This window comes from Stegostoma tigrinum, chromosome 13 (assembly GCF_030684315.1).
Source record: "Stegostoma tigrinum isolate sSteTig4 chromosome 13, sSteTig4.hap1, whole genome shotgun sequence".
Classification (NCBI taxonomy): domain Eukaryota; kingdom Metazoa; phylum Chordata; class Chondrichthyes; order Orectolobiformes; family Stegostomatidae; genus Stegostoma; species Stegostoma tigrinum.
Genome location: NC_081366.1, coordinates 63,942,323 through 63,966,776, shown reverse-complemented (window position 1 = coordinate 63,966,776; position 24,454 = coordinate 63,942,323). Strand labels below are relative to the sequence as shown.

Genomic DNA, 24,454 nt, shown 5'->3' with positions numbered 1-24,454 from the left:
ACATAGATAAGCTGCAGAGCTGGGCTGAGAGGTGGCAAATGGAGTTTAATGCAGACAAGTGTGAGGTGATGCACTTTGGTAGGAGTAACCGGAAGGCAAAGTACTGGGCTAATGGTAAGATTCTTGGTAGTGTAGATGAGTAGAGAGATCTCAGTGTCCATGTACACAGATCCTTGAAAGTTGCCACCCAGGTTGACAGGGCTGTTAAGAAGGCATACGTGTTTTAGCTTTTATTAATAGAGGGATCGAGTTCCGGAACCAAGAGGTTATGGTGAAGCTGTACAAAACTCTGGTGCGGCCGCACTTGGAGTATTGTGTACAGTTCTGGTCACCGCATAATAAGAAGGATGTGGAAGCTTTGGAAAGGGTGCAGAGGAGATTTACGAGGATGTTGCCTGGTATGGAAGGAAGGTCTTTCAAGGAAAGGCTGAGGGACTTGAGGCTGTTTTCATTAGAGAGAAGAAGGTTGAGAGGTGACTTAATTGAGACATAAAATAATCAGAGGGTTAGATAGGGTGGACAGGGAGAGCCTTTTTCCCAGGATGATGACGGCGAGCACGAGGGGGCATAGCTTTAAATTGAGGGGTGAAAGAAATAGGATAGATGTCAGAGGTAGTTTCTTTAGTCAGAGAGTAGTAAGGGAATGGAACGCTTTGCCTGCAACGGTAGTAGATTCGGCAACTTTAGGTACATTTAAGTCGTCATTGGATAAGCATATGGATGTACATGGAATAGTGTAGGTTCGATGGGCTCCAGATCGGTATGACAGGTCGGCACAACATCGAGGGCCGAAGGGCCTGTACTGTGCTGTTATGTTCTATGTTAAGTCCACATCGATACCATTGGGCTGCAGGGTTCCCAAGTGGAATATGAGTTGCTGTTCTTGCAACCTTCAGGTGGCATCATTATGGTACTGCAGGAGGCCCATGATGGACATGTTGTCTGAAGAATGGGAGGGGGAGTTAAAATTGTTCGCGACTGGGAGGTGCAGTTGTTTATTGCGAACTGAGCGGAGGTGTTCTGCAAAGTGGTCCCCAAGCCTCCGCTTGGTTTCCCCAATGTAGAGGAAGTCACACCGGGTACAATGGATACAGTATACCACATTGGCAGATCTGCAGGTGAACATCTGCTTCCTTTGTTAGCTTGGATTCTCCAGCATCTGCAGTTCCCATTATCACTATTATATTCATGTACTGTCTCTCGCAGTCCATCTAAAAGAAACAGCCTGCTATTACTGATTTTTTTAAAAGGAAGCCTCTCTTCTAAGACTTCACTATTTAAGCAGAACTCAAGCTTCAGTTCCAGCAGCCCTAAAAACCACCAATTAACTGAAAGCAAAACCAAATCCTTTTGGATGTGTGAGCCAGATCCCGCCCACTCAGTGTTCTATTGTCTTAAAAACACCCACGGAGAACTGAAAGCTGCTTATCATATGCCTGAAAGATTTCGGCACCAATGTGACGACACTGCTGTGCAAGAGGAACAGTACAGAACACATTTTTTAAAGGGGTAAAAAGGCATGGAGCTGGATGAACACAACAGGTCAGGTAGCACCAGAGTTGCAGGAAAGCTGACATTTTGGGCCTAGACACCTTGTTATCTCAGATTCTCCAGCATCTGCAGTTCCTACCATCTCTGAAACATCTTTTAAAGGCACAGTCTTGTCACAAAGATAGCAGTCAAAATGTCCATTATTTCCATAGCCACCTCCTATAATGTGCTATTATACAGATTATCAGCTGGGGACTTATCAGTTTTCAGTCTGATTAATTTCAACAGCACATTTTGTTTCTTTTTGCTAGTACTGATGTTCAGTTCCTTCCTTTGTAATAGACTCTTGGCTCCCAGCATTTATTGAGTTATTTTTGTTCCCTTCTTTGAAGGCAAAACTGAATTGGCTCTTTAATTGCTCTGCCTTTTCCTTGTTTGTCATTATCAGTTCTGCTGTTTCAGACCTTTAAGAGGCCTGCATTTGCCTGCACTAGTTTTTACATACTTATAGAAGATTTTGCTGTTGCACTTATATTCCTTGCAAGTCTACTGTCATTCTGTTTCTCCCTGCTTTATCCCCTCTAAATCAACTGTTTGGTTCCCTTTTGCTGAATTCTAAACTGCTCCTAGTCTGCAGACTTGCTTCATTTTCTTTCAGTGTTGCGTGGCTCCTCTTTAGTAATTTATTTTGTTAGTCATATTTGGGACACATTTTCTGTTGTACTCTTGCACCAAAAGTAAATGTATAAATGTTCGATAACAAGGTGTAGAGTTGGATGAACACAGCAGGCCCAGCAGCATCACAGGAACGTTTTCTGAAGAAGGGTCCAGACCCGAAACGTCAGCTTTCCTGCTCCTGTGATGCTACTTGGCCTGCTGTGTTCGTCCAACTCTACACTCTGTTATCCCACATTCTCCAGCATCGGCTATTCCTACTATCTCTGAATGTATAAATGTTGCAGTGCAGCATTTTTTCCTTAAATATTAGCCATTGACTATCCACAGTCATGCCTTTTAATAAAGTTACCTAGTCTATTCAGATTGACGACCCTAGTTTGGATTGGACTCATTCATTTTCTGCCCTATGAAGAAATCTATCATATTATGACACCTTTCTCCTACAGGACTTCTCACAACAAGATTAAAAATTAACCTCTTTTTCAATGCATAGGACCAGATCAAGGAAAACTAGTTCCCCAGTTGACTCCTCAACCTCTGGGTCTCTCAGACAACCTTGTATTCCCTGTAGGAATTCATCCATCACAGAATCATTGCTTATGTAGTTCTTCAGTCTATAAGTGGATTAATGTCACCTAAGACTACTATCGATTCCTTGTTGCATGCATCTATAATTCTTGTTTAATGCCATCTCCTATCTTACCTGCACTGTTTTAGATGCCTGTAGACAACCCAACTAATGTTGCTTCTTAGCTTCACCCAGACTGATTCTAAATCAGCATTATCTGCCTTAATATCCTTTCTCACTATTGCACTGATTTCATCTTTTCACTAACAATACACCCTATCTCTTTCTCGTTTTTGCCTTTCCTTGCTAAAGGTTCAATATCTTTGGGTGTTCATTTCTCAGCTTTGGTCACCCCATAGCTATGTCTCTATAATCACAATCGTACACACACAAACAACTATTTGTGCTATTAATTGGTCTACCTGATTGAAAATTCTCTGCATTTAGACACAGTATTTTTTGAGTTGTATCTTTGAAACTTTTAGGCAGTTTAGTTGAAACACAACACTATTTGTTGCTGGAAAATCTAGCAAGCCTGGCATCATTTGTGGAGAGAAATCAAAGTTAATGTTTTGGGCCTAGTGGCCTTTCTTCAGAACTAATAGTAGGTAGGAAAGGAATCGTTTTTATGTAAAAGATGAGGCGCAGAGAGATGGGGGAAGAATAAATGATAGATGGAGACTTTGCAGAAAAGATCCTGAGCTTCCAGTTATTTGCCACATCAATACACCACCCTGTTCTCTGGCCAATATCTCGATCTCAGGCTTGCTGCAGTGCTCCAATGAAGCTCAGCACAAACTGGAAGAATAGTATCATGTTTTCCTCTTGGGAAAGCTGCAGCCTCTGGACTTAATATTGAGTTCCACAGTTACAGGCACCTTTCCCTGATTCTACCAGGCCTTGGCATCACATGAGCTGCGACCATATACTACCCGTTGTCAGTCAGTAATAGTCTCTATTAACAGCTATTCATTCCCCTAAGACTGACCTTTAACCACTACTTTGTCCAGTCAACTGTTTTCTGTCTTACTGGGCTCTATCTCCACCTATTGCCTACTTGTTGGTGCCAGTATCACTTGAAATCACCTCCTACTGTCTCCTGATTTATTCTTTTGCATCAGTCAACATATAAGAACAAGCTTTGCCTTCTTGGTTTATTCATTACGTAGATCTCTACTAAGATAGGATAGCACCAGTAAAGCATTCTCAGAAGACTCACTGGACCTGAAACGTAAACTCTTTTCTTCCTTTCACAGATGCTGCCAGACCTGCTGAGCTTTTCCAGCAACTTTGTTCTTGTTCCTGAATAAAATCGTAAACCTTATTTTTGATCTCTCTAACAACTTTCTGCCTACAGAAATGTTTAGTACCTAACTGCCAACTAATATAATGTAATTGATTTGATTAAGGAAATTAGGAAAGTCACTAGTTGTTGAAAAATGACTCAGTCCTACAAGGGGAATGGGGGACATGGAGGTACCATGGGATAATGGCTGTGGTAATTCATGGAGGCCTGTCTCCTTGCTTTCCCCTACTAATTATCAACTGCACTGTTCCTGACCTGTGAGTACCTAAGACTGCAGATGGGCTCCTGGAATTAATGATGTTTCATTCTTCCATATTGTTAACTTCTGAAGTTAATTTAGAATGAAAAAGAATCTATGTTCAGACAGGTTTTCTGTCAACTGCACTGTAAACAGAAATGTGTGGTTAACAATCTGTAATCCTAGACTGTAGCTCGATTTGGAGAAAGCCACCATCTATAAACGGATGTATAAGATAATGTATAAGATAAATAATGATGCATATGTAGTGACTTGTTTTTTTTTAAATAGCTTGCAGTTCTTGGAGCTTTTATGGAAATAATTGGCTCCTTAGGCTTTGTGGTTGGTGCACAAGGTCACATTACAGAGTCTGGAGATGGTCAGTTGGCCAGCCTTGCTGTGGTCAATACTCTACTATCAACAGGATCTGCAGGTCTGTATGGTTTGTTTTTCCTGAGAATGAGGAGAGATACCTACAGTATACCACGATTGATTAATTCAGCACTTACTGGAATGGTAAATATTCAAATGTTTGATCAAATAACATAAATATACTTATGAAATAGTGTGCAAAATATGCAGGGCGAGGTAAGATGAAAATAATGCTTTCAATATTATATTTTTCAAACCTCTTCTTTCCTTTCTCTGCCAAGTATTTACCTAATAGAACAAAGAACAGTACAGCACAGTACAGGCCCTTCGGCCCACGATGTTGTGCCACACCTTTTTACCCTAATCCTAAGGTCTGTCTAACCTTCACAATCATCCATATGCCTATCTAATAGCCGCTTAAGTGCCCCTAAAGAGACTGACTCCACTACCCTCTCCAGCAATGCATTCCACGCCCTGACCACTCTGACTAAACAACCTACCTCTGACATCTCCCCTGTATCTATCTCCACTCAATTTAAAACAATGCCCCCTCATAATAGCTACCTCTACCCTAGGAAAAAGTCTGATTGTCCACTCAATGTATATCTCTGATCATTTTGTACACCTCTATCAAGCCACCTCTTATCCTTCGTCATTCTAAAGAGAAAAGCTCTGGCTCTCTCAACCTTTCCTTGTAAGAACTTCCCTCCATTCCAGGTAACATCCTGGTAAATCTCCTCTGCACCTTTTCCAATGCTTCCACATCTTTCCTGTAATGAGGCGACCAGAACTGGACACAATACTCCAGGTGTGGCCGAACCAGGCTTTTGTATAGCTGGAGCATAACTTAACGGCTCCTGAACTCAATCCCGCTATTAATGAAAGCTAACACACCATACACCACCTTAACGACTCTATCCACCTGGGTGGCAGCTTTCAGGGAACTGTGGACATGAACCCCAAGATACATCTCCTCCACACTGCCAAGAATCTTTCTGTTAACACTGTGTTCTGCTTTCAAGTTTGTCCTTGCAAAATGAATCACTTCACACTATTCAGGGTTAAACTCCATCTGCCACTTCTCAGCCAGCTCTGCATCCTATCAGTGTCCCTTTGTAACCTAGAACAGTCCTCTGCATGATCCACAACTCAACCCGCTTTCGTATTGTCCGCAAACATATCCACCCTTCCACTCCTTCGTCCAAATGTTTTACAAAAATCACAAATAGAAGATGACGCAGAACAGATCCTTGTGGTACATCATCTGTAACTGAGCACCATATTGAATATTTTCCATCCATTACCACCCTTTGTCTTCTAAGGGTCAGCCAATTCTGAAGCCAATCTGCCACATTTCCACCTATCCCATGCCTCCTTACCTTCTGCATGAGCCTACCATGGCAGCAAGATGGCTCACTGGTTAGTACTGCAGCCTCACAGCGCCAGGGATGTAGATTTGATTCCAGCCTCGGGCAACTGTCTGTTTGGAGTTTGCACATTCTCCCCGTTATCTGCGTGGGTTTCCTCCGGGTGCTCCGGTTTTCCTCCCACAGTCCAAAGATGCGCAAGCTAGGTGGATTGGCCATACTAAATTGCCCGTAGTGTGTGGGTTATGGGGGGAATGGGTCTGGATGGGATGCTCCAAAGGGCGGTGTGGACTCGTTGGGCTGAAAGGTCTGTTTCCACACTGTAGGGAATCTGATCTAATCTAAAGCTTGTCAAATGCCTTACTTAAATTGATGTATACCATATCCACTGCTCTACCTTCATCAATGTGTTTGGTCACCTCTTAAAAGAATTCAGTAAGGTTTGTGAGGCATGATCCACCTCTCTCAAATCCATACTGACTATCATGAATCAAACTGTGCCTTTCCAAGTGATCATAAATCCTCTCTCTCAGAGCCCTTTCCAATAATTTGCCTACCACTGATGTAAGACTAACTAACTGGCCTGTAATTTCCGGGGTTATCCCTATTCCCATTTTTGAACAAGGGAATGACGTTTGCCTCTCTCCAATCGTCCGGCACTATACCCGTGGACGGTGAAGACGCAATGATCGTTGCCAAAGGCACTGCAATCTCTTCCCTCGCTTTCCATAGAATCCTTGGATAAATCCCATCAGGCCCGGGGGACTATCATCAAGTTCCTCAAAATTCCTTGCACATCTTCCTTACTAACGTCAACCTCCTCTAGCCTACCAGCCTGTTCCACACTGTCCTCTGGAGCGTGATAACATTATTACCTCCATATATCTCATCAGATAGTTTGATACTTTTCTCTTTTCAGCTTCAGTTACTTCCCTTGTTATAGAGTTTGTGATGATTTCAGATATTGAGACTATTTAATCTTTATAATCTTGAATTCCTGTATATGATTTCATAGAACTCATGGTCTCTTTCTGCACTGTAGGGATTCTATTTGGCCAATTGAGTCTGCATCCACCCTCTGGTGCTGGAGACAAAACAAATGGCTGGAATAACATGATAGGTATAAAAGTTGCATGACAAGGGTCTAATCGAAGTAACAAGTAATCAAAAACTGTGTGAATTAATTAAGGTAATGAGATCGTAACAAGTTATCAAAGTGACGGTGTCAAAACAGAACAGTAAGGAAGATTTTACAAACACAGAACAGTATAATGGGGCTACATGTAGCACAACATGAACCCAAAATCATGGTCAAAGTTGTCTTCACAGGTGTGGAACTTGGCTGTCAGTTTTTGTTTAGCGATTCTGCGTTGTATGCTTTGAAAGCCACCTTGGATGCTTATCCACCGAGCAGTGGCTGAATGTCATCGACTGCTGAAGTGTTCTCTGTGTGGGAGGGAACATTCCTGTCTGGTGATTGTTGCTCAGTGTCCACTCATTCACCTCTGTAGCTTCTGCATGGTCTCACCAATGTACAATGCCTTGGGGCCACCTTGCCTGCAGCATAAGAGTAGATAACGTTGGCCGAATCACGTGAGTACCTTCCATGTATGTGGTGGGTGGTGTTCCCAAGCGTGATAGTAGTTTCCGTGTTGATGATTTGGCCATGGGGTTGCCGTGGCAAGGTTGTGTGGTGTGTGGTCGTGGTTCTCTTGAAAGCTGGGCAATTTGCTGCGAGTGATGGTCTGTTTAAAGTATGGCAGTTGTTTGAAGGCAAAAAGTGGAGGTGTCGGATGATCTTCAGCGAGATGTTCATTGTCGTCAATGACATGTTGAAGGTTGTGAAGAACATGGCAGAGTTTCTCCATTCTGGGGAAGTGCTGGACAATGAAGGGTACTTTATTGGTTGTGCCCAATGTTCATCTTCTGAGGAAGCCATTGAGGTTTCCTTGTTATGGCACTTCGGAACTGACGATCAATGAATTGAGCATCATGTCCCATTCTTATGAGGGCGCCTTTCAGCATCTTTGTTTGTCTGTCACGTTCCTCCCCGTCTAAACAGATCCTGTGTATAAGCAGGGCTTGACTTTAGGGGATGACTTCTATAATGTGTGTAGGGCGGAAGCTGGAAAAGCGAAGCGTTGTGAGGTTGTCCATGTCTTGTGGTAGAGTGATATATTGACTTCTCTGTCCTTGACAGAGATGCGTGTCCAAGAATGAGAATGATTTTGAAGAGTGTGCAAGGTAAGTCTGATGGTGGGATGAAATATGTTGATTTCGCCATGTAGTTGTTTCAGTGATTCCTTGCCATGATTCCAGAGGGAGAAAATGTTGGTGTATCTGGTGTATAGCATTGGTTAAGGGTCCTTTGTAGCAAAGAATTCTTGCTCAAACTTACGCATGGTAAGTTTGGCATATTGGGTGCACATCTGCTCCCTTTGGTTGTTCTGTGTGTCTAGATGAAGAACTCGTTGTTGAAGGTAAAGACATGTGGTAGAGGATGAAGCAGATGAGTTGTAGGACGGCCACTAGAAATTGTCAGTAGTTGGTGTTGAGTACTGAGGCTGTGGCAGCAATACCATTGTCATGGGGGATGCTGGTGTAGAGTGCAGAAATGTCCATTGTGATTAGGAATGTTCCTGGTTTTACTGGTCTGTTGGTGCTGAGTTTCTGCAAGAAATCTGTAGAATTAGGACAGAAGCTGGGGCTTCCTTACAACAATGCACACTCCTCAGTCATCTGGTACACCAGGTCTATAGTGGAAGCCACAACCACGGGATGAGGATGTTGCTAGCTCGGCATCATTTGTGGCCCACCTCTAGTTGCATATAGGGCATTTAAGAGTCAACCCTATTGCTGTGGGTCTGGAATTACATGTAGGTCAGACTGGGTGAGGATAGCGGCTTCCTTCCCTAAAGGACATTAGTGAACCCAGATGGGTTCTTGTGACAATCAGCAATGGATTCACAGTCATCATAAGATTCTTAACTCCAGATATTTATTGATTTCAAATTCTACCATCTGCCATGGTGGGATTTGAACCTATATCTCCAGAATGTTATCTGGATCTCTGGATTAACAGTCTAGCAATAAATACCACTAGGCCATTTCTCTCCCCCCCCCCTCCAACCCCCCCAATTAGGTTTGTATATCTTTTGTACTATCCGTTGTACTACTGTGTTTGTACTATGTTTTGATCTGTCTATAAATTCCACACCTATGTAGTTCCCTGCACTTCACCTGATGAAGGAGCAGCACTTCAAAAACTTGTGATTTCAAATAAACCTGTTGGACAATAACCTGGTTAATAAAATGTGAGGCTGGATGAACACAGCAGGCCAAGCAGCATCTCAGGAGCACAAAAGCTGACGTTTCGGGCCTGGACCCTTCATCAGAGAGGGGGATGGGGAGAGTGAACTGGAATAAATAGGGAGAGAGGGGGAGGCGGACCGAAGATGGAGAGTAAAGAAGATAGGTGGAGAGAGTATAGGTGGGGAGGTAGGGAGGGGATAGGTCAGTCCAGGGAAGATGGACAGGTCAAGGAGGTGGGATGAGGTTAGTAGGTAGATGGGGGTGCGGCTTGGGGTGGGAGGAAGGGATGGGTGAGAGGAAGAACCGGTTAGGGAGGCAGAGACAGGTTGGACTGGTTTTGGGATGCAGTGGGTGGGGGGGGGAAGAGCTGGGCTGGTTGTGTGGTGCAGTGGGGGGAGGGGACGAACTAGGCTGGTTTAGGGATGCAGTAGGGGAAGGGGAGATTTTGAAACTGGTGAAGTCCACATTGATACCATTAGGCTGCAGGGTTCCCAGGCGGAATATGAGTTGCTGTTCCTGCAACCTTCGGGTGGCATCATTGTGGCAGTGCAGGAGGCCCATGATGGACATGTCATCTAGAGAATGGGAGGGGTAGTGGAAATGGTTTGCGACTGGGAGGTGCAGTTATTTGATGCGAACTGAGCGGAGGTGTTCTGCAAAGCGGTCTCCAAGCCTCCGCTTGGTTTCCCCAATGTAGAGGAAGCCGCACCGGGTACAGTGGATGCAGTATACCACATTGGCAGATGTGCAGGTGAACCTCTGCTTAATGTGGAATGTCATCTTGGGGCCTGGGATAGGGGTGAGGGAGGAGGTGTGGGGGCAAGTGTAGCATTTCCTGCGGTTGCAGGGGAAGGTGCCGGGTGTGGTGTGGTTGGAGGGCAGTGTGGAGCGAACAAGGGAGTCACGGAGAGAGTGGTCTCTCCGGAAAGCAGACAGGGGTGGGGATGGAAAAATGTCTTAGGTGGTGGGGTCGGATTGTAAATGGCGGAAGTGTCGGAGGATGATGCGTTGTATCCGGAGGTTGGTAGGGTGGTGTGTGAGAACGAGGGGGATCCTGTGCTCCTGAGATGCTACTTGGCCTGCTGTGTTCATCCAGCCTCACATTTTATTATCTTGGAATTCTCCAGCATCTGCAGTTCCCATTATCTCGGACAATAACCTGGTGTTGTGTGACTAATCTATCACTTTGCAACACCGGCAACTCCACACGTGTGGATGTTAGCATAATTTTGAAGGTTTCGGCTTAATGTGAATCAGCAGCTTTTGATACACATTATGAAGTATCAGTGAAACCACTGCTGCAGTGTTCATCGCCATTCTTACTGGTTTGACATTCGGTAAGTGAGTGAGCCAGTAATGGTTGGTGTTGTCAGTATATGCCAGTTTGTTTAATAGCAGCTCCTCTTTGGACTGTTATTCTGAACTTGCCTCATGCCCTTTTTATACCGTGCAGATTTTCTTCCCGTACTTTTGTTTCTGTCCTTTGTTGTCTGTTCATGTTTCTTCTTCAAACATGTCCATTCAATGTGCCCTTTCTTGCAAAAGATTCTGTATACAACTTCTTTGTAGTAACAATTAGTGGCCTGTTTTTCCACCATGAAGTACACATTTCTCAGCTACCATGTTGTGAACACTTATCTGTCATTTTACAAACTCTCATGCTTGAACCTAGTTGTTGTGATTTCTTAGCTGCTTGTTTCATCAAAACTTATTACAGTACTTTTTTAAAATATCGATTCCTTTCCATCAGTAATCTCTTCTGGATTGCTTCATGTCTTAAACCATACACCAGCCTGTCTGTGATAGTATAATTTACATTGTCACTGAATTTGTAAAATTCTGTGAATGTCTTTAAAATTTCTGGGAGACAGTTTAACCATCTTTGCTGGTTAAGTTTGTGGAATCTGAGCTTTTTAGCAATCATCCATGAGTTTGGTGAAGAAGGGTTTTGGAGCTTTTCTGGGTGTACCAGACTCCTCAAGGTTCAAGGTCACCCCCCAACCCCTCACTTCCCATAGTATTTAGGAATTCAGGGCTGATTATATCAATTTTGCTTCCTTGAACAAAATAATGGATTCTATCTGTGTAGGAGTTCTAGCTCTCTGTATTTTCATCATGTAATTGCACAGAGCCAAATTTTCCTATTTTTTTTAAACTGGAAGTGCCTGCATAGCACAATGTATCATGAAAATGTTAGCTTTCTCATTTGTCATCATTTAAAACAAGGTATTCTGAGGCTGTCTGTTTTTATTCCAAGCCTATAGCTCTTGCTCAAAACATTTCCCTTTGTGCAGGGCATTCATTACATTATAATGTGGAGCACATGGCAAACTTCTCATCTCTTCCCTGGGGTGAATTCCTTTCTTTATTTTTTCTCATTGACTAAAGCTGCTTTGCTGCTGTAATGGTGTCTTTTGATTTGTTTTTTTTAATCAAGGTAACTCTCAGATGTGCAGTAAGGTCCACAGTTTTGTTTTTAAAGAATCAGTTGATTGCCTTCATAGACTTGCTACAGTGTGGAAGCAGGCCATTTGGCTCATCAAGTTCACGCCAATCTTCCAAAGAACATCCCACCCACACTCAGTCTATTCCTGTAACCCTGCATTTACCGTGACTAATATATCTAACCTGCATATCCGTGGAAACTATGGGCAATTTAATCATGGCCAACCCACTTAACCCGCACGTCTTTGGACTGTGGGAGAAAATCAGAGCACCCAGAGGAAACCCGTGCAGACTTGGGGAGAATATGTTAACTCCGCACAATCACCCAAGGCAAGAATTGAATCTGGGTCCTTCATGCCGTGAGGCAGCGGTGCTAACTACTCAGCCTTCTTGCCTCTGGTAAATTTTGAAGCAGATCCCATCTTCACTGCCAATTTTCTTCTTGTGTTACGTTTTTCAAGAAGAATAAGGAGGCCAACATATTAAACAACAGCAGGACCCTCTGCAGGCAGAAAAGTTAGACTCAACTGCTTCTTGCCCAAAATAGCTGAAGAAAGTGAACTCTTAAAATGACAGTCCATTACTTCACACAAAATCTTATCATAGAGTCATACCGCATGGAAACAGACCCTTTGGTCTAACTTGTCCCTGCCAACTGTGTTCCCAACCTAAAGTCATCTCACTTACCTCTGTTCGGCCCATATTCATCTAACTTTTTCCTAGTCATGTTGTAATCTGCATCCACCACTTCCTCTGGCAGTTCATTCCACGCGTGACCTACTCTACAAAAAAAAAATAAAGTTGCCCCATGTATCCTTTTTAAAACTTTCTCCTCTTACCTTAAAAGTATGCCCCTATTCATCTTATCTATAACCTCTCATGATATTATAAAGCTCTATGAGGTCACCCCCTCAACATCCACACCATTGGGAAAAGCCCCAGCCTATTTTCATAATTCAAACCTTCCATTCCTGGCAACATCGTGGTAAATCTTCCCAAACCCTCTCTAATTTACTAATATCTTTTCTGTAGCAGGGCAACAAGATCTGCACATAGTACTCCAGAAAAAAGCCTCACCGATGTCTATACAACTTCAACATGATGTCCCAACTCCTATATTCATAAGTCTGGGCAATGAAGACAAGTTTGCTAAATGCCTTCTTAACTGCCCTGTCTATCTGTGACACAAAATTCAAAGAATTATATACCTGAATTCCTAGGTTTCTTTGTTTACAACACTACCCAGGGCCCTACTATTACTGTATAAGTCCTGCTCTTACTTGTTTTACCAAAATACAATACCTTGCATTCCAATTGCCTTGTCTTTGGCCTTACACAAATAGACTTGCTTTCATAATTTCCCCTTCTTCTGAATCTCTTAACATGAAATACCGCTTGTTCCTTTCTTTTGGAAAATAATTCCCCACCTTTTACTCGCATTGGTGCCATTAGCAAATTGAGATACGCTCTTGTTAATAACTTGCATTAATATATAGTGCCTTTAATAGAGTTACAAATCCTAATTTGTTTCATAGATATGTATTCGGGAAGGCAGAGATTGATAAATTCTTGATCTCACAAGGAATCAAGGGCTACAGGGAGAGTGCAGGGAAGTGGAGTTGAAATGCCCATCAGCCATGATTAAATGGTGGAGTGGACTCGATGGGCCGAATGACCTTACTTCAACTCCTATGTCTTATTGTCTTAATCTGATAGTGTTAAAATAGATATTAAGACAGATGGCTTGATCAAATACTTGATCGTTGAAACCAAAGTAAACCATCTAATATATCAAGCCTGTGGTGCAATTCAGTGACTGTAGGTGTGAGGCTGGAAAAGCATAGCAGGTCAAACAGCATATGGGGAGCAGGGACGTCAATGTTTTGGGCCAAAACTGCAGAGGGGGAGGGGAATCCAGAAATAAATAGGGAGAGGGGCTGAGGCTGAATGAAGGGTAGGAGAGATGATGATAGGTAGATGCTGGTAGGGCGTTATTCTGATTGGTCTATGGGAAGGGTGGGGCAAATAGGTGAGTAGGAAAATGGACGTGTTAGTTCAGGTCAGGATGGGGAGTGTTAGACATGGGATAAGGCTGTGGGTGGAGGGATTTTGAAGCTGGTGAAGTCGATGTTAAGGCCGTTGGGCTGTAAGCTTTCAACACAAGATATCAGGTGGTGTTCCTCCAATTTGCGTTTGGCCTCACTGTGACAGTGCAGGAGGCAAAGGATGGACATGTCAGCGGAGTGGGAGGGGGAATTAAAATGGAAGGCAACTGGAAGTTTGGGTTGGTTGTTGTGTGCAGAGCACAGATGCTCCGCAAACTGACCCTCGAGTCTACGTTTCGTCTCCCCAATATAAATGAGACCACATCAGGAGCAACAGATGCAATAGGTAAGGTTGGATGAAGTGCAGATGAATCTTTGCTGTATCTGGAAGCATTCAGTGGCCTTGGCTGAACCATGACCTGGTTCATATGTTTTACCAGATAGTCCATAACATCTTTGGCTAACAAAAATCATACCAATCTCAGAATTATATTAATAGTAACAATTGTTCTAGTAAATAAGTGCCCGATGTAGAGTTTTGGCCTCTTAATTAGGTATGTACTTGCATTCGAGGCTTTTCACAGAAGGTTATTTGTTGGTAGCTGGGATGAAGGGTTGTCTTATTAGGAAAGTTTGATCAGATTCAGTCTGTACTAATTGGATTTTAAACAAAAGCTTCTTACTCAAGTACATAAGATTCTGAGGGGGTGAGATGAGTTAGACATTGAAAGACTGATTCCCTTTGGGATGAAATGTTGACTAGGAGATATAGAATGAGGGGTCATCAAATTGAGATGGACACTGGGAGAAATTTCTGCTTTAAGTGGAACATAAATCTTTGGAATTTTTTAACCAAGGACTATGATCTTAGTGAATGGCACAGCTGTCTTGAGGAGTAAAGGCCAAATTCCTGCTGTTCCTTGCAACAAAATGTAAGAATGATCAACCAGCAGGTCATTAGTCAGCTGTGCAGTGATTTAAATTTACTGCAAGTTCTAAAATATAAACTGTGCAGTTTATGCATAAATAAGCGTTTTAAATTTTTCGAATTCTAATGGCATGTACTTTACACAATCCTTACATACCTATGTTAATTCTTGTTTGCTTTTGACAGGTGGCAGTTTGTGGAGGTGCCAACAAATATTTGCCTGCTCTGGCAGTAATGTGTGGGGCCTCAGCATCTCTCTTGTATATGGCATTTGAACATTTATGTACAGTTGCCAAGATTGATGATCCAACAGACACAATTGCCAGTAAGGTTCTTCATGTAATAGTATTATTACAATTAATGTAGGACTTTTTATCGCCTCATTGTCCCCAAAGCCAGTGACATACATTTTGCATTCTGTGTGAATCATTTTTTTTGAAAGATAAAAGTTTGACGAAAGACACTAATCAGGTTTTTCAAATTGACCTGATTCTTGCACTCACACCAGATGATTTTGGGAAGTGGGTTATGGAGTTAAATGTGTGAACTTAATCATTTCTATAGCAACGAGAAGTGGGAGGGCAGTTTGGAGAGGATCAGTTACAACTTGCAAGCCATTAAGCTGACAACATCTGGAAGCCAGACAAATAATAATGGCATTGTTTGCTCTTTGGGCTGACAGACCTACTTGTGCAGTCTGGTATAACTTCCACCAAGCATTCAGTGGAAAAATATATGAATGAAAAGCCGTTTGTGATGTCACTCCACTAATGTTCAAGCAAACAACTGCATCGTCTGTTTTGTAGGAATGCCTTTCGGTATTGCTAGTATTTTCTTTAGATGCTGCTGTATCTCCAGAATTATTGACCAAAGATTCAGCAACTCTGTCAGCTGAGGAGTGCTGATTGGTGAGTGACAGGAATGTGGTTCACTGAACATTGAGGATAAGAGATGTCATTCACTGCTTTTGATATGAGATCATTAGACTTCTTGAGGCACTGCTGCTAGGTTCAAACACTTGGAATTTATATTTCTGAACCCTACTCCTATCCCTTCTTGCGGTTGTCTGGAGAGCTTCTGACTCTCTGAAACATGGTATCTTTCCTGCTGCCACTTTCACCAATTATGCCTTCAGCTCTGTAAGAAAGAAAGAAAACCACAGTGTACTTTCCATATTAAGCAGAGATTCACCTGCACATCAGCCAGTGTGGTATGCTGCATCCATTGTACCCAGTGTGGCTACCTCTACATTTTGGAAACCAAGCGGAGGCTTGGGGACCGCTTTGCAGAACACCTCCGCTCGGTTCGCAATAAACAACTGCACCTCCCAGTCACAAACCGTTTCCACTCCCCCTCCCATTCTTTAGATGACATGTCCATCATGGGCCTCCTACAGTGCCACAATGATGCCACCTGAAGGTTGCAGGAACAGCAACTCATATTCCGCCTGGGAACCCTGCAGCCCAATGGTATCAATGTGGACTTCACCAGCTTCAAAATCTCCCCTTCCCCCACTGCATCCCAAAACCAGCCCAGTTCGTCCCCTCCCCCCACTGCACCACACAACCAGCCCAGCTTTTCCCCTCCACCCACTGCATCCCAAAACCAGTCCAACCTGTCTCTGCCTCCCTAACCTGTTCTTCCTCTCACCCATCCCTTCCTCCCACCCCAAGCCTCACCTCCATCTCCTACCTACTTACCTCATCCCACCTCCTTGACCTGTCCATCTTCCCTGGACTGACCTATCCCCTCCCTACCTCCCCACCTATACTCTCCTCTCCACCTATCTTCTTTTCTGTCCATCTTCGGCCCGCCTCCCCCTCTCTCCCTATTTATTCCAGAACCCTCACCCCATCCCCCTCTCTGATGAAGGGTCTAGGCCCGAAACGTCAGCTTTTGTGCTCCTGAGATGCTGCTGGGCCTGCTGTGTTCATCCAGCCTCACATTTTATTATCTTGGATTCTCCAGCATCTGCAGTTCCCATTATCACTCAAACCACCATGTAGCTTTGATTTATAGTAAGTCACAGGATTAAGAGTTTTAAAAGCCAGTAAGAAAGTTACAAAAAATGTAGAATAAATTATCTTGCATTACCTCCAGAAAATAATGTTAAAATAGAAAAGATTAAAAATACATGTATCTAACAAAATGCAAATAATCAACCACTTGCCTGATTAACTGAGTTTAAAAAAAACTCTTCAATAAATCCCTCGAAGAAGGAAAAAAGTCTTCTCCAGAGCCGCTGTGTGTAGGACTCCCCTGAAACGAGCACACAACTCCTTATCTAAAAAAAAATTTGGCTTTTCAAATAAAAACTTTTGCAATGTTTTTTTAAAAAAAACCCTCTAAGTCACATATAGTCTTTTTCAATCTCTGAATTTAAAATAAACAAACCTCAGCTGTTCACTGTAGACCCTGAAAAGTTAGTTTTTTTAAAAAGTCACTTTAAAAAATAATCATGGTTTTTTTTGGTTGGTTTGATTGAATGTTAATGAAATAAAATAAATAAAAATCTTATGTTGGTAAAATATAATGACTGTAATAGCTGTTAAAAAAAGAACTAGAATAAATCTTTGACTAAGCCTGCAATTCTAGGAACAGCTGCAAGATCCATGCTGCTTTAACGCATTCTCTCGCCTTAAGAATATGCCCCCAGGTTTTGCATCCCATGCCCGAGGGAAAAGAGTTTTGCTATTCACCTTATCTATGCGCCACATGATTTTAGGAACCTCTACAAAGTCATCCCTCATCCTGCGACACTTCAGTGAAAAACTTCCCAGCTTGTCCCAATAACTGAAACCCTCCAGTCCGGAGGGGTCTCCAATTTAATAATAACTCAAATTTCCCAGTGTGGAGCCAACCTCTTTGTAAGCAGTAAAGACAGGAAAGAAAATTGTAAAGATTTGTTCCCAGAAGGAATATTTAGAGCCTTTGACAATGAGGAGAGAGGAGGTAAAAGGCAAATATTTAACCTCCTGCATTTGCATATGGTTGTGGGACAAGTGCAGCAAGCATCACTGAAATAATCATCAACAAATGATCATCAATCAAGACAATGAAAGATTGATAAGTCTACTAGATAACTATGGCTGATAGTTGTCAACATACGTATGAAATCTGATACTGTGCTTTCAGATAACATTTCTGAGTGGCAACATGTAGATGAGAAATAGAAGACCAGGATAGACCCTTGGGAATACCAGGATTAATAATGAGAAGCCATTGAAGTCACACTGTAACTATGACTTGATCCAGATAATAGTCTTATGTAGACAGTCATACGTAGACAGCCATCAGTGAAAAGTTTTGGAGGATGATGCTGTGGCCAACTGTGTCAAAGCTGCAGTGAAGTTGGGAAGGATGAGAAGAGACTAGATGACTGCATGTGAGAATAGACTACTGAAGTATTGGAGGAAGTAGTGAATGGTACTGAATATCATGGCGATCAGTAAGTGTCCACACTTCTGGTCTTATGATGGATGTTGTAGAAGAAGCAACTGAAGATGTTTGGGTCTTGGTTAATATATTGAGGACCAATCCTGCTTCATTGGCAAGAAGTTGGGATGATTGGCCTCCAGTAATCATGACTGTGTTACATTGTGCTAGGTACAACTCCAGCCAATAATTAGTAGGAACTTTTCCTTCTCTTCTCCCCACCCCCCCACCCCTGATTCCCATTAACTCTAGTTTTGCTGGTGTTTCCTGATTAAATGCTGCCTTAATGTCAAGAATAATGTCGCTCATCTCACCTCTGCATTCAACTTTTGCCCAAATATTTAATAGTTCTAGAGCCAGGTAGCTTCGGCAGATCTCAGGCCATGCATTCGTGCATTGTATTTTGGTAAGTATTGATTGAAAGTGCAAAGGTCAGTAATTGTTTCATGGAGCCAGAGAATGTAGGTAGGGTTCTAAATGAATACTCTGGTTCGATGTTCACTAGAGAGAGGGACAATATGGATGTAGAAATCAGGAAGTAAACCTGTTAATACAATTAAATAGATTAGCATAGAAGGAAGGTTCTGAGAGGCCTGGTGGGCTTAGAAGAAGATAAATTTTCAGAGCCGGATGTAACATGTGCCAGGTTGTTGAGTGTAGCGAGGGAGGAAATAGCAGGGGTTCCTTCAAAAATGCTCAAATCCTCAACACCTCTCGCCACAGGAGGGGTGCTAGAGGACAGCCAGTGTAGCACTACTATTCAAGAAGGGAGCAAAGGAACTCAGAAACCAGGAAATTACAAGCTAGTTAGCCTAATCTCGGTGGTGATAATGTGCTGCATGGGAGACTGATAATAAAGGTAAGAGCCAAGGAAATTTTGCAAATTGGATCCATGATTGGCTGAGTAGCAGCAGGCAGAGAGTAATGATTGAGGGGTGTTTTTCCAACTGCAAGTCTGTATCTAGTGGTGTCTCAGAGTTAGTGTTGGGGTCCTCGCTGTTAGTGTTTTTATAAATGATTTAGACTTGAATGTAGGAGGGTTGATCAGTAAGTTTGCAGATGATACAGCAATTGTAGTAAAAAGTGAGTAGGATAGCATTAGATTATAGGAGGATATAGACTGGCTGGTCAGAAAGGCTCAACAGTGACAAATAGAATTCAATCAGGATAAATGTGAGGTGATGCCTTGTTTATCCTGTCCAAATGCAAGAGATGAACGACAAGACTGGGAAGCATCAAGGGTCAGAGGGATGTTGGTGTGCATGTGCACTGGCCCTTTGTGTTCAAGACAGGTGGATAAAGTGGTCGAGAAGCATTTGGTATATTTGCCTTTATTAGCGGAGGCATAGAATTTAAGAGCAAGGAGGTTTTGCTGAAATGGTATAAACAACTAGAGCATTGTGTGGAAGTCTGGAGACCATATTATAGGAGGGTTGCAAGAGCACTTCAGAGGGTGCACAGGAGATTTACCAGAACATTACCTTGCCTGATGTGAACTGAAAATTGGGAGCTGAATAAGGTTATGTAAGATTACATGAGAATTGCTGTACTGTTCTATGTTCTAATTGGGGTGATTGATATTGGTGACTGGAAGAAAGAAGAGGCAAGCATGGGATGGAATGAGGATGTGAATGTATGTGGGTGCTTATGCAATTCTGTGAATAAAGTATATTTGACAGATCAGGGTTCGCCACACAGATTATTGAAATGTTTCTACCATTAGGTCCAAAGACCTCAAATTGATGCTTCTGCTGATAGCTTCATGAGTTCCCTCAGGAGTCTTTGTTGTGATAGCTTGTTTCATTCTACTGTTGGTGGAAAAAGGACTAACCCCTTGCTCTTACTGAGCTTATTGAACATTGTAATGAATCATAGATCTTGAGCAGAGATAGTACAAACTGCAGATGCTGGAGAATCTCAGATAACAAGGTGTAGAGCTGGATGAACACAGCAGGCCAAGCAGCATTTGAGGAGCAGGAAGGCTGATGTTCAGGGCCTAAACCCTTCTTTAGAAATGCTTTTCTGATGACTGATGAGTTGGTATAAGCTATTCTTCATGCCTTTGTTTAGGAAGCCTGAGTTGTTTGACCCTGCTGTCAAGGACTGGGCTGAGTATGTGAAAAGAATGCAAACAAAGAATGCTGGGTAGATGACATCGTAGCAGGCGAAAGACAATAAGTAATTCTCCTGAGATAATGGGAACTGCAGATGCTGGAGAAACTCCCAAGTGTGGAGCTGGATGAACACAGCAGGCCAAGCAGCATCTTAGGAGCACTAAAGCTGACGTTTCGGGCCTAGACCCTTCATCAGAAAAGGGGGATGGGGAGAGGATTCTGAAATAAATAGGGAGAGAGGGGGAAGTGGACCGAAGATGGATAGAGGAGAAGATAGGTGGAGAGGTGAGTATGGGTGATGAGGTAGGGAGGGGATAGGTCAGTCCGGGGAGGACAGACAGGTCAAGGGGGTGGGATAAGGTTAGTAGGTTGGAAATGGAGGTGCAGCTTGAAGTGGGAGGAGGGGACAGGTGAGAGGAAGAACAGGTTAGGGAGGCAGGTACGAGCTGGGCTGGTTTTGGGATGCAGTGGGGGGAGGGGAGATTTTGAAGCTTGTGAAATCCACATTGATGCCATTGGGCTGCAAGGTTCCCAAGCGGAATATGAGTTGCTGTTCCTGCAACCTACAGGTGGCATCATTATGGCACTGCAGGAGGCTCAGGATGGACATGTCTATGGAATGGGAGGGGGAGTTGAAATGGTTCATGACAGGGAGGTGCAGTTGTCTATTGCGAACCGAGCATAGGTGTTCTGCAAAGTGGTCCCCAAGCCTCCGCTTGGTTTCCCCAATGTAGAGGAAGCCACACCAGGTACAGCGAATGCATTATACCACATTGGTGGATGTGCAGGTGAATATCTGCTTGATGTGGAAAGTCATCTTGGGGCCTGGAATGGGGGTGAGAGAGGTGGTGTGGGGGCAGATGTAGCACTTCCTGCGGTTGCAGATCACGAACAGCAAAGGTTCCAGCACTGATCCCTGTGGAACATCCCCCATGTCAATTCTTCTTTCTGAAAAATATCCTTCCACCTCTACCCTCTGTCTCTTATGACTAAGTCACTTATATATCCAATCCATCTTGCCAGCTGACTGCTGATACCATGTGACTTTGCCTTTTGCACCAGTCTGCCATGAGGAACCTTGTCAAAGGCTTTACTGAAGCCCAACATCAGCTACTTTTCCCTCAATCATCTTCATCGCCACCTCAAAATACTCAAAATCAAGTTAGTGAGGCATGCCCTCCCCTGCACAAAGCCATGCTGTCTGTCACTAAAAAAGCCCATTTTTTTCTGAATGGGTATGGATCTTATCCCTGAGAATCTTTTCCAATAATTTCCCTACCACCAATGTGAGGCTCACAGGCCTGTAATTTCCTGGATTATGCTTGCAAGCCTTCTCAAACAACGGAATTGCATTGGCTATTCTCCAGTCCTTTGTATCCTCTTTGGCCACAAGTAAGATCACAAAGATAAAAATCATAAGAACTGCAGATGCTGTAAATCAGAGACAAAAATAGAAATTACTGGAAAAGCACAGATGGTCTGGCAGCATGTGTGGACAGAATCTGAGTTAACGTTCCTCAGAACTGAGAAAGGGTCACTCAACCCAAAACAATAACTGATTCTCTCCACAGATGCTGCCAGACTGCTGATGATACAAGGATATCTGTCAATTCTCCAGCAATTTGTTCTTTTGCCTCCCTCAATACTCTGAGATAGATCCCATCAGGACCCAGAGACTGACTTAACTGAATAATTTTTAAGACACACAATACGTCTTCTTTTTTAATAGCAACCTGACTTTGAAATTTGACATTCCCTTCCCTGACATCATCCTCCACCAATTCCTTGTTTCTAGTGAATACCGGCAGATAGGTATTCGCTTAGGACCTCACCTACCTCTTCTGGCTCCACACAGATTCCCTCCCTTGTCCTTGAGTGGATGAACCCTTTCCTTGGCTACCCTCTTGCTTTTTAAATATGTACAAAAAGCCTTGGGATTCTCCTTACTCCTGTTTGATAATGACTTTTCATGACCTCTTTTAGCCCTTCGAATCCCTTGTTTAAGTTAATTCCAGCTTTCTTCATGTACTTCAAGGGCTCGTCAGTAGTCATCCTTCTAAACCTGACATATGCTCCCCTTTTCTTTTTGACCAAGGTCATGACATCCCTAGTCATCCAAAGTTCACGTATCTTGCCGTACCTATTCTTCATTCTTGCAGGAACATGCTGCTCCTGAACTCTTATCAATTGCAGTTTGAAATCATCCCAAATGTTTGTAGATTTGCCCTCCAACAGCAGCAATCAAAATTCCCCAATTCCTGCATAATATTGTTGTATTCACCTTCCCAAAGTTTAACACCTTCACTTGAAGACTGTTATCCCTATCGATGAGTATCTTAAAACTCTCAGTATTATGGTCACTGCTCCCAAAATGTTCCCCACTGAAACCTCACTCACCTGTCCGGGCTCATTGCTCAAACCAGGTCCAATAAAACCCCTTCTCTGGTTGGACTGTTGACATACTGTGTCTGGAAACCCTCCTGAATAGCCCTTAAAAATTCTCCCCAATCCAAGCCCCTAGAATGAGGTGAGTCTTGGTCACTATTGGGGAAAGCAAAATCAGCCACCACAACAACACTGTTGTTTTGACATCTTTCAAAAATCTGTCTGCATATTCTCTCCTTTATCTCCCACTGGCTGCTGGGAGGCCTGTAATATAACACCAGATTTGTGATTTCACCTTGCCTATTCCTGAGTTCTACATATATTGTTTTGCTGCAGAGTCCTCCAATGTATCCTCCCTTAGTATAGCTGAGAGATGCTCCTTTACCAGTACTGCAACTCCCCCACCCCTTTTACATCCCAATCACACTTGAAACATTTAAATCCTAGGACATTCAGTTGCCAGTTCTGTTCCTTTTTCAGCCAAGTCTCTGTCATCGCAATAAATACGAAGAACTAACCAAAGTTCTTAAGTTCATCTACCTTGCCTGTTACACTTCTCGCATTGACACATGCATTTCAGACCACGGCTACTGCTCTTTACAGTTGTGTTGCCCTTCCTGCTCTTGTTCTTAGTCATCTTTGCCTGGTTTTCTATATCTCAATTTCTGCATCGACTGCCCTACCCCTCTGGTTTCCATCAACCTCCCCAACCGCTCAAACAATCAGCCCTGGCCCTGCCCAGGTATAACCCATCCAGTTTGTACAAGGCCCACCATATTTTTCTACAGTGCTCTTCATGCTGACTGCAAAGTCCACTGCCAGAATTTTTTTTTATTTCAAAGATATACTTTATTCATTAAAAAACAGCTTTCTGTACCTATACATTGACACAAAAGCAGTTTGGTTCTGTCCAGTTGCATATCAAGTAAACAAACAAAAACGATGGACTTTGCCTGTATTGATAAAACTAAAGACCTCTCTTACACGTACAATGCTAATATTTACATAATTTGAGGCACTGGGTGGGTCTGATAACTGAACAGACCTCCATTTGCCTTCAGCAGGAAAACCTCAGACAATGTTCTTTCCCCACTGTGCCTTGCTGGCAGCTGCTCTAAGTTTTAGTGCGTTCCTTAGCACGTAGCATGAGGAATCAACTTGTTCTGGAAGACCAATAAGTTTCGGGCAGATCAAAGAGTGCCTTTCACTGAGTTGATGGTCTTTCAGGTGCAGTTGATGTTTGTCTGCGTCTGTGTCCCACGGAACAGACCAAAAGCACAGAGTCCTAGGTCACAGAACCTTGACACAAACCATTGCATCCTTCTCCAGACATCCTTTGCAAAGGCATATTCCAGAAGGAGATGTGTGACAGTCTAATATCGCACTCCACACCCACTTTGAGGACAGCATGCAGTGGTGTAGACTGACTGTGGGCACATAAAGGATCTCATAGGTAGTGTCCGTCTCACCACCTGCCAAATGATGCCATGGTGCTTGTTAGGAAGTTCTGCTAATGAGACATTCTGCGAAATGGCTTTGACAGTCTCCTCAGGGAACCATGCAACAGGATCCACCCTCCTTTTTTTCCCCTCAAGGTCTTGCAGATGCTGCGTGCTGATCAATTCCTCCAGGACTGATGGCCAAAGGTGTTTCCCTTAGCAAATTTCTTGATGAAGAATGGGTGATACGAGTGGTTCAACTACCTGGAGCATTCCATAGCAGTAAGGCCAATCTAGTCCTTAACAACACGGGGAATAAGTAGATCCTCCC

At 43.1% G+C, this 24,454-nt stretch overlaps 1 protein-coding gene across 1 annotated transcript in view; it reads left to right on the top strand.

Annotated features, from left to right (window-relative positions):
* The window catches only part of LOC125458367 (putative ammonium transporter 1), a 76,622-nt gene that overhangs the window by 9,072 nt on the left and 43,096 nt on the right, over window positions 1-24,454 (top strand). Inside the window, exons 3-4 of the mRNA XM_059650509.1 lie at window positions 4,616-4,714; window positions 14,937-15,075. Coding sequence (XP_059506492.1) covers window positions 4,616-4,714; window positions 14,937-15,075 — 238 coding nt within the window. The remainder of the gene's footprint in view (window positions 1-4,615; window positions 4,715-14,936; window positions 15,076-24,454) is intronic.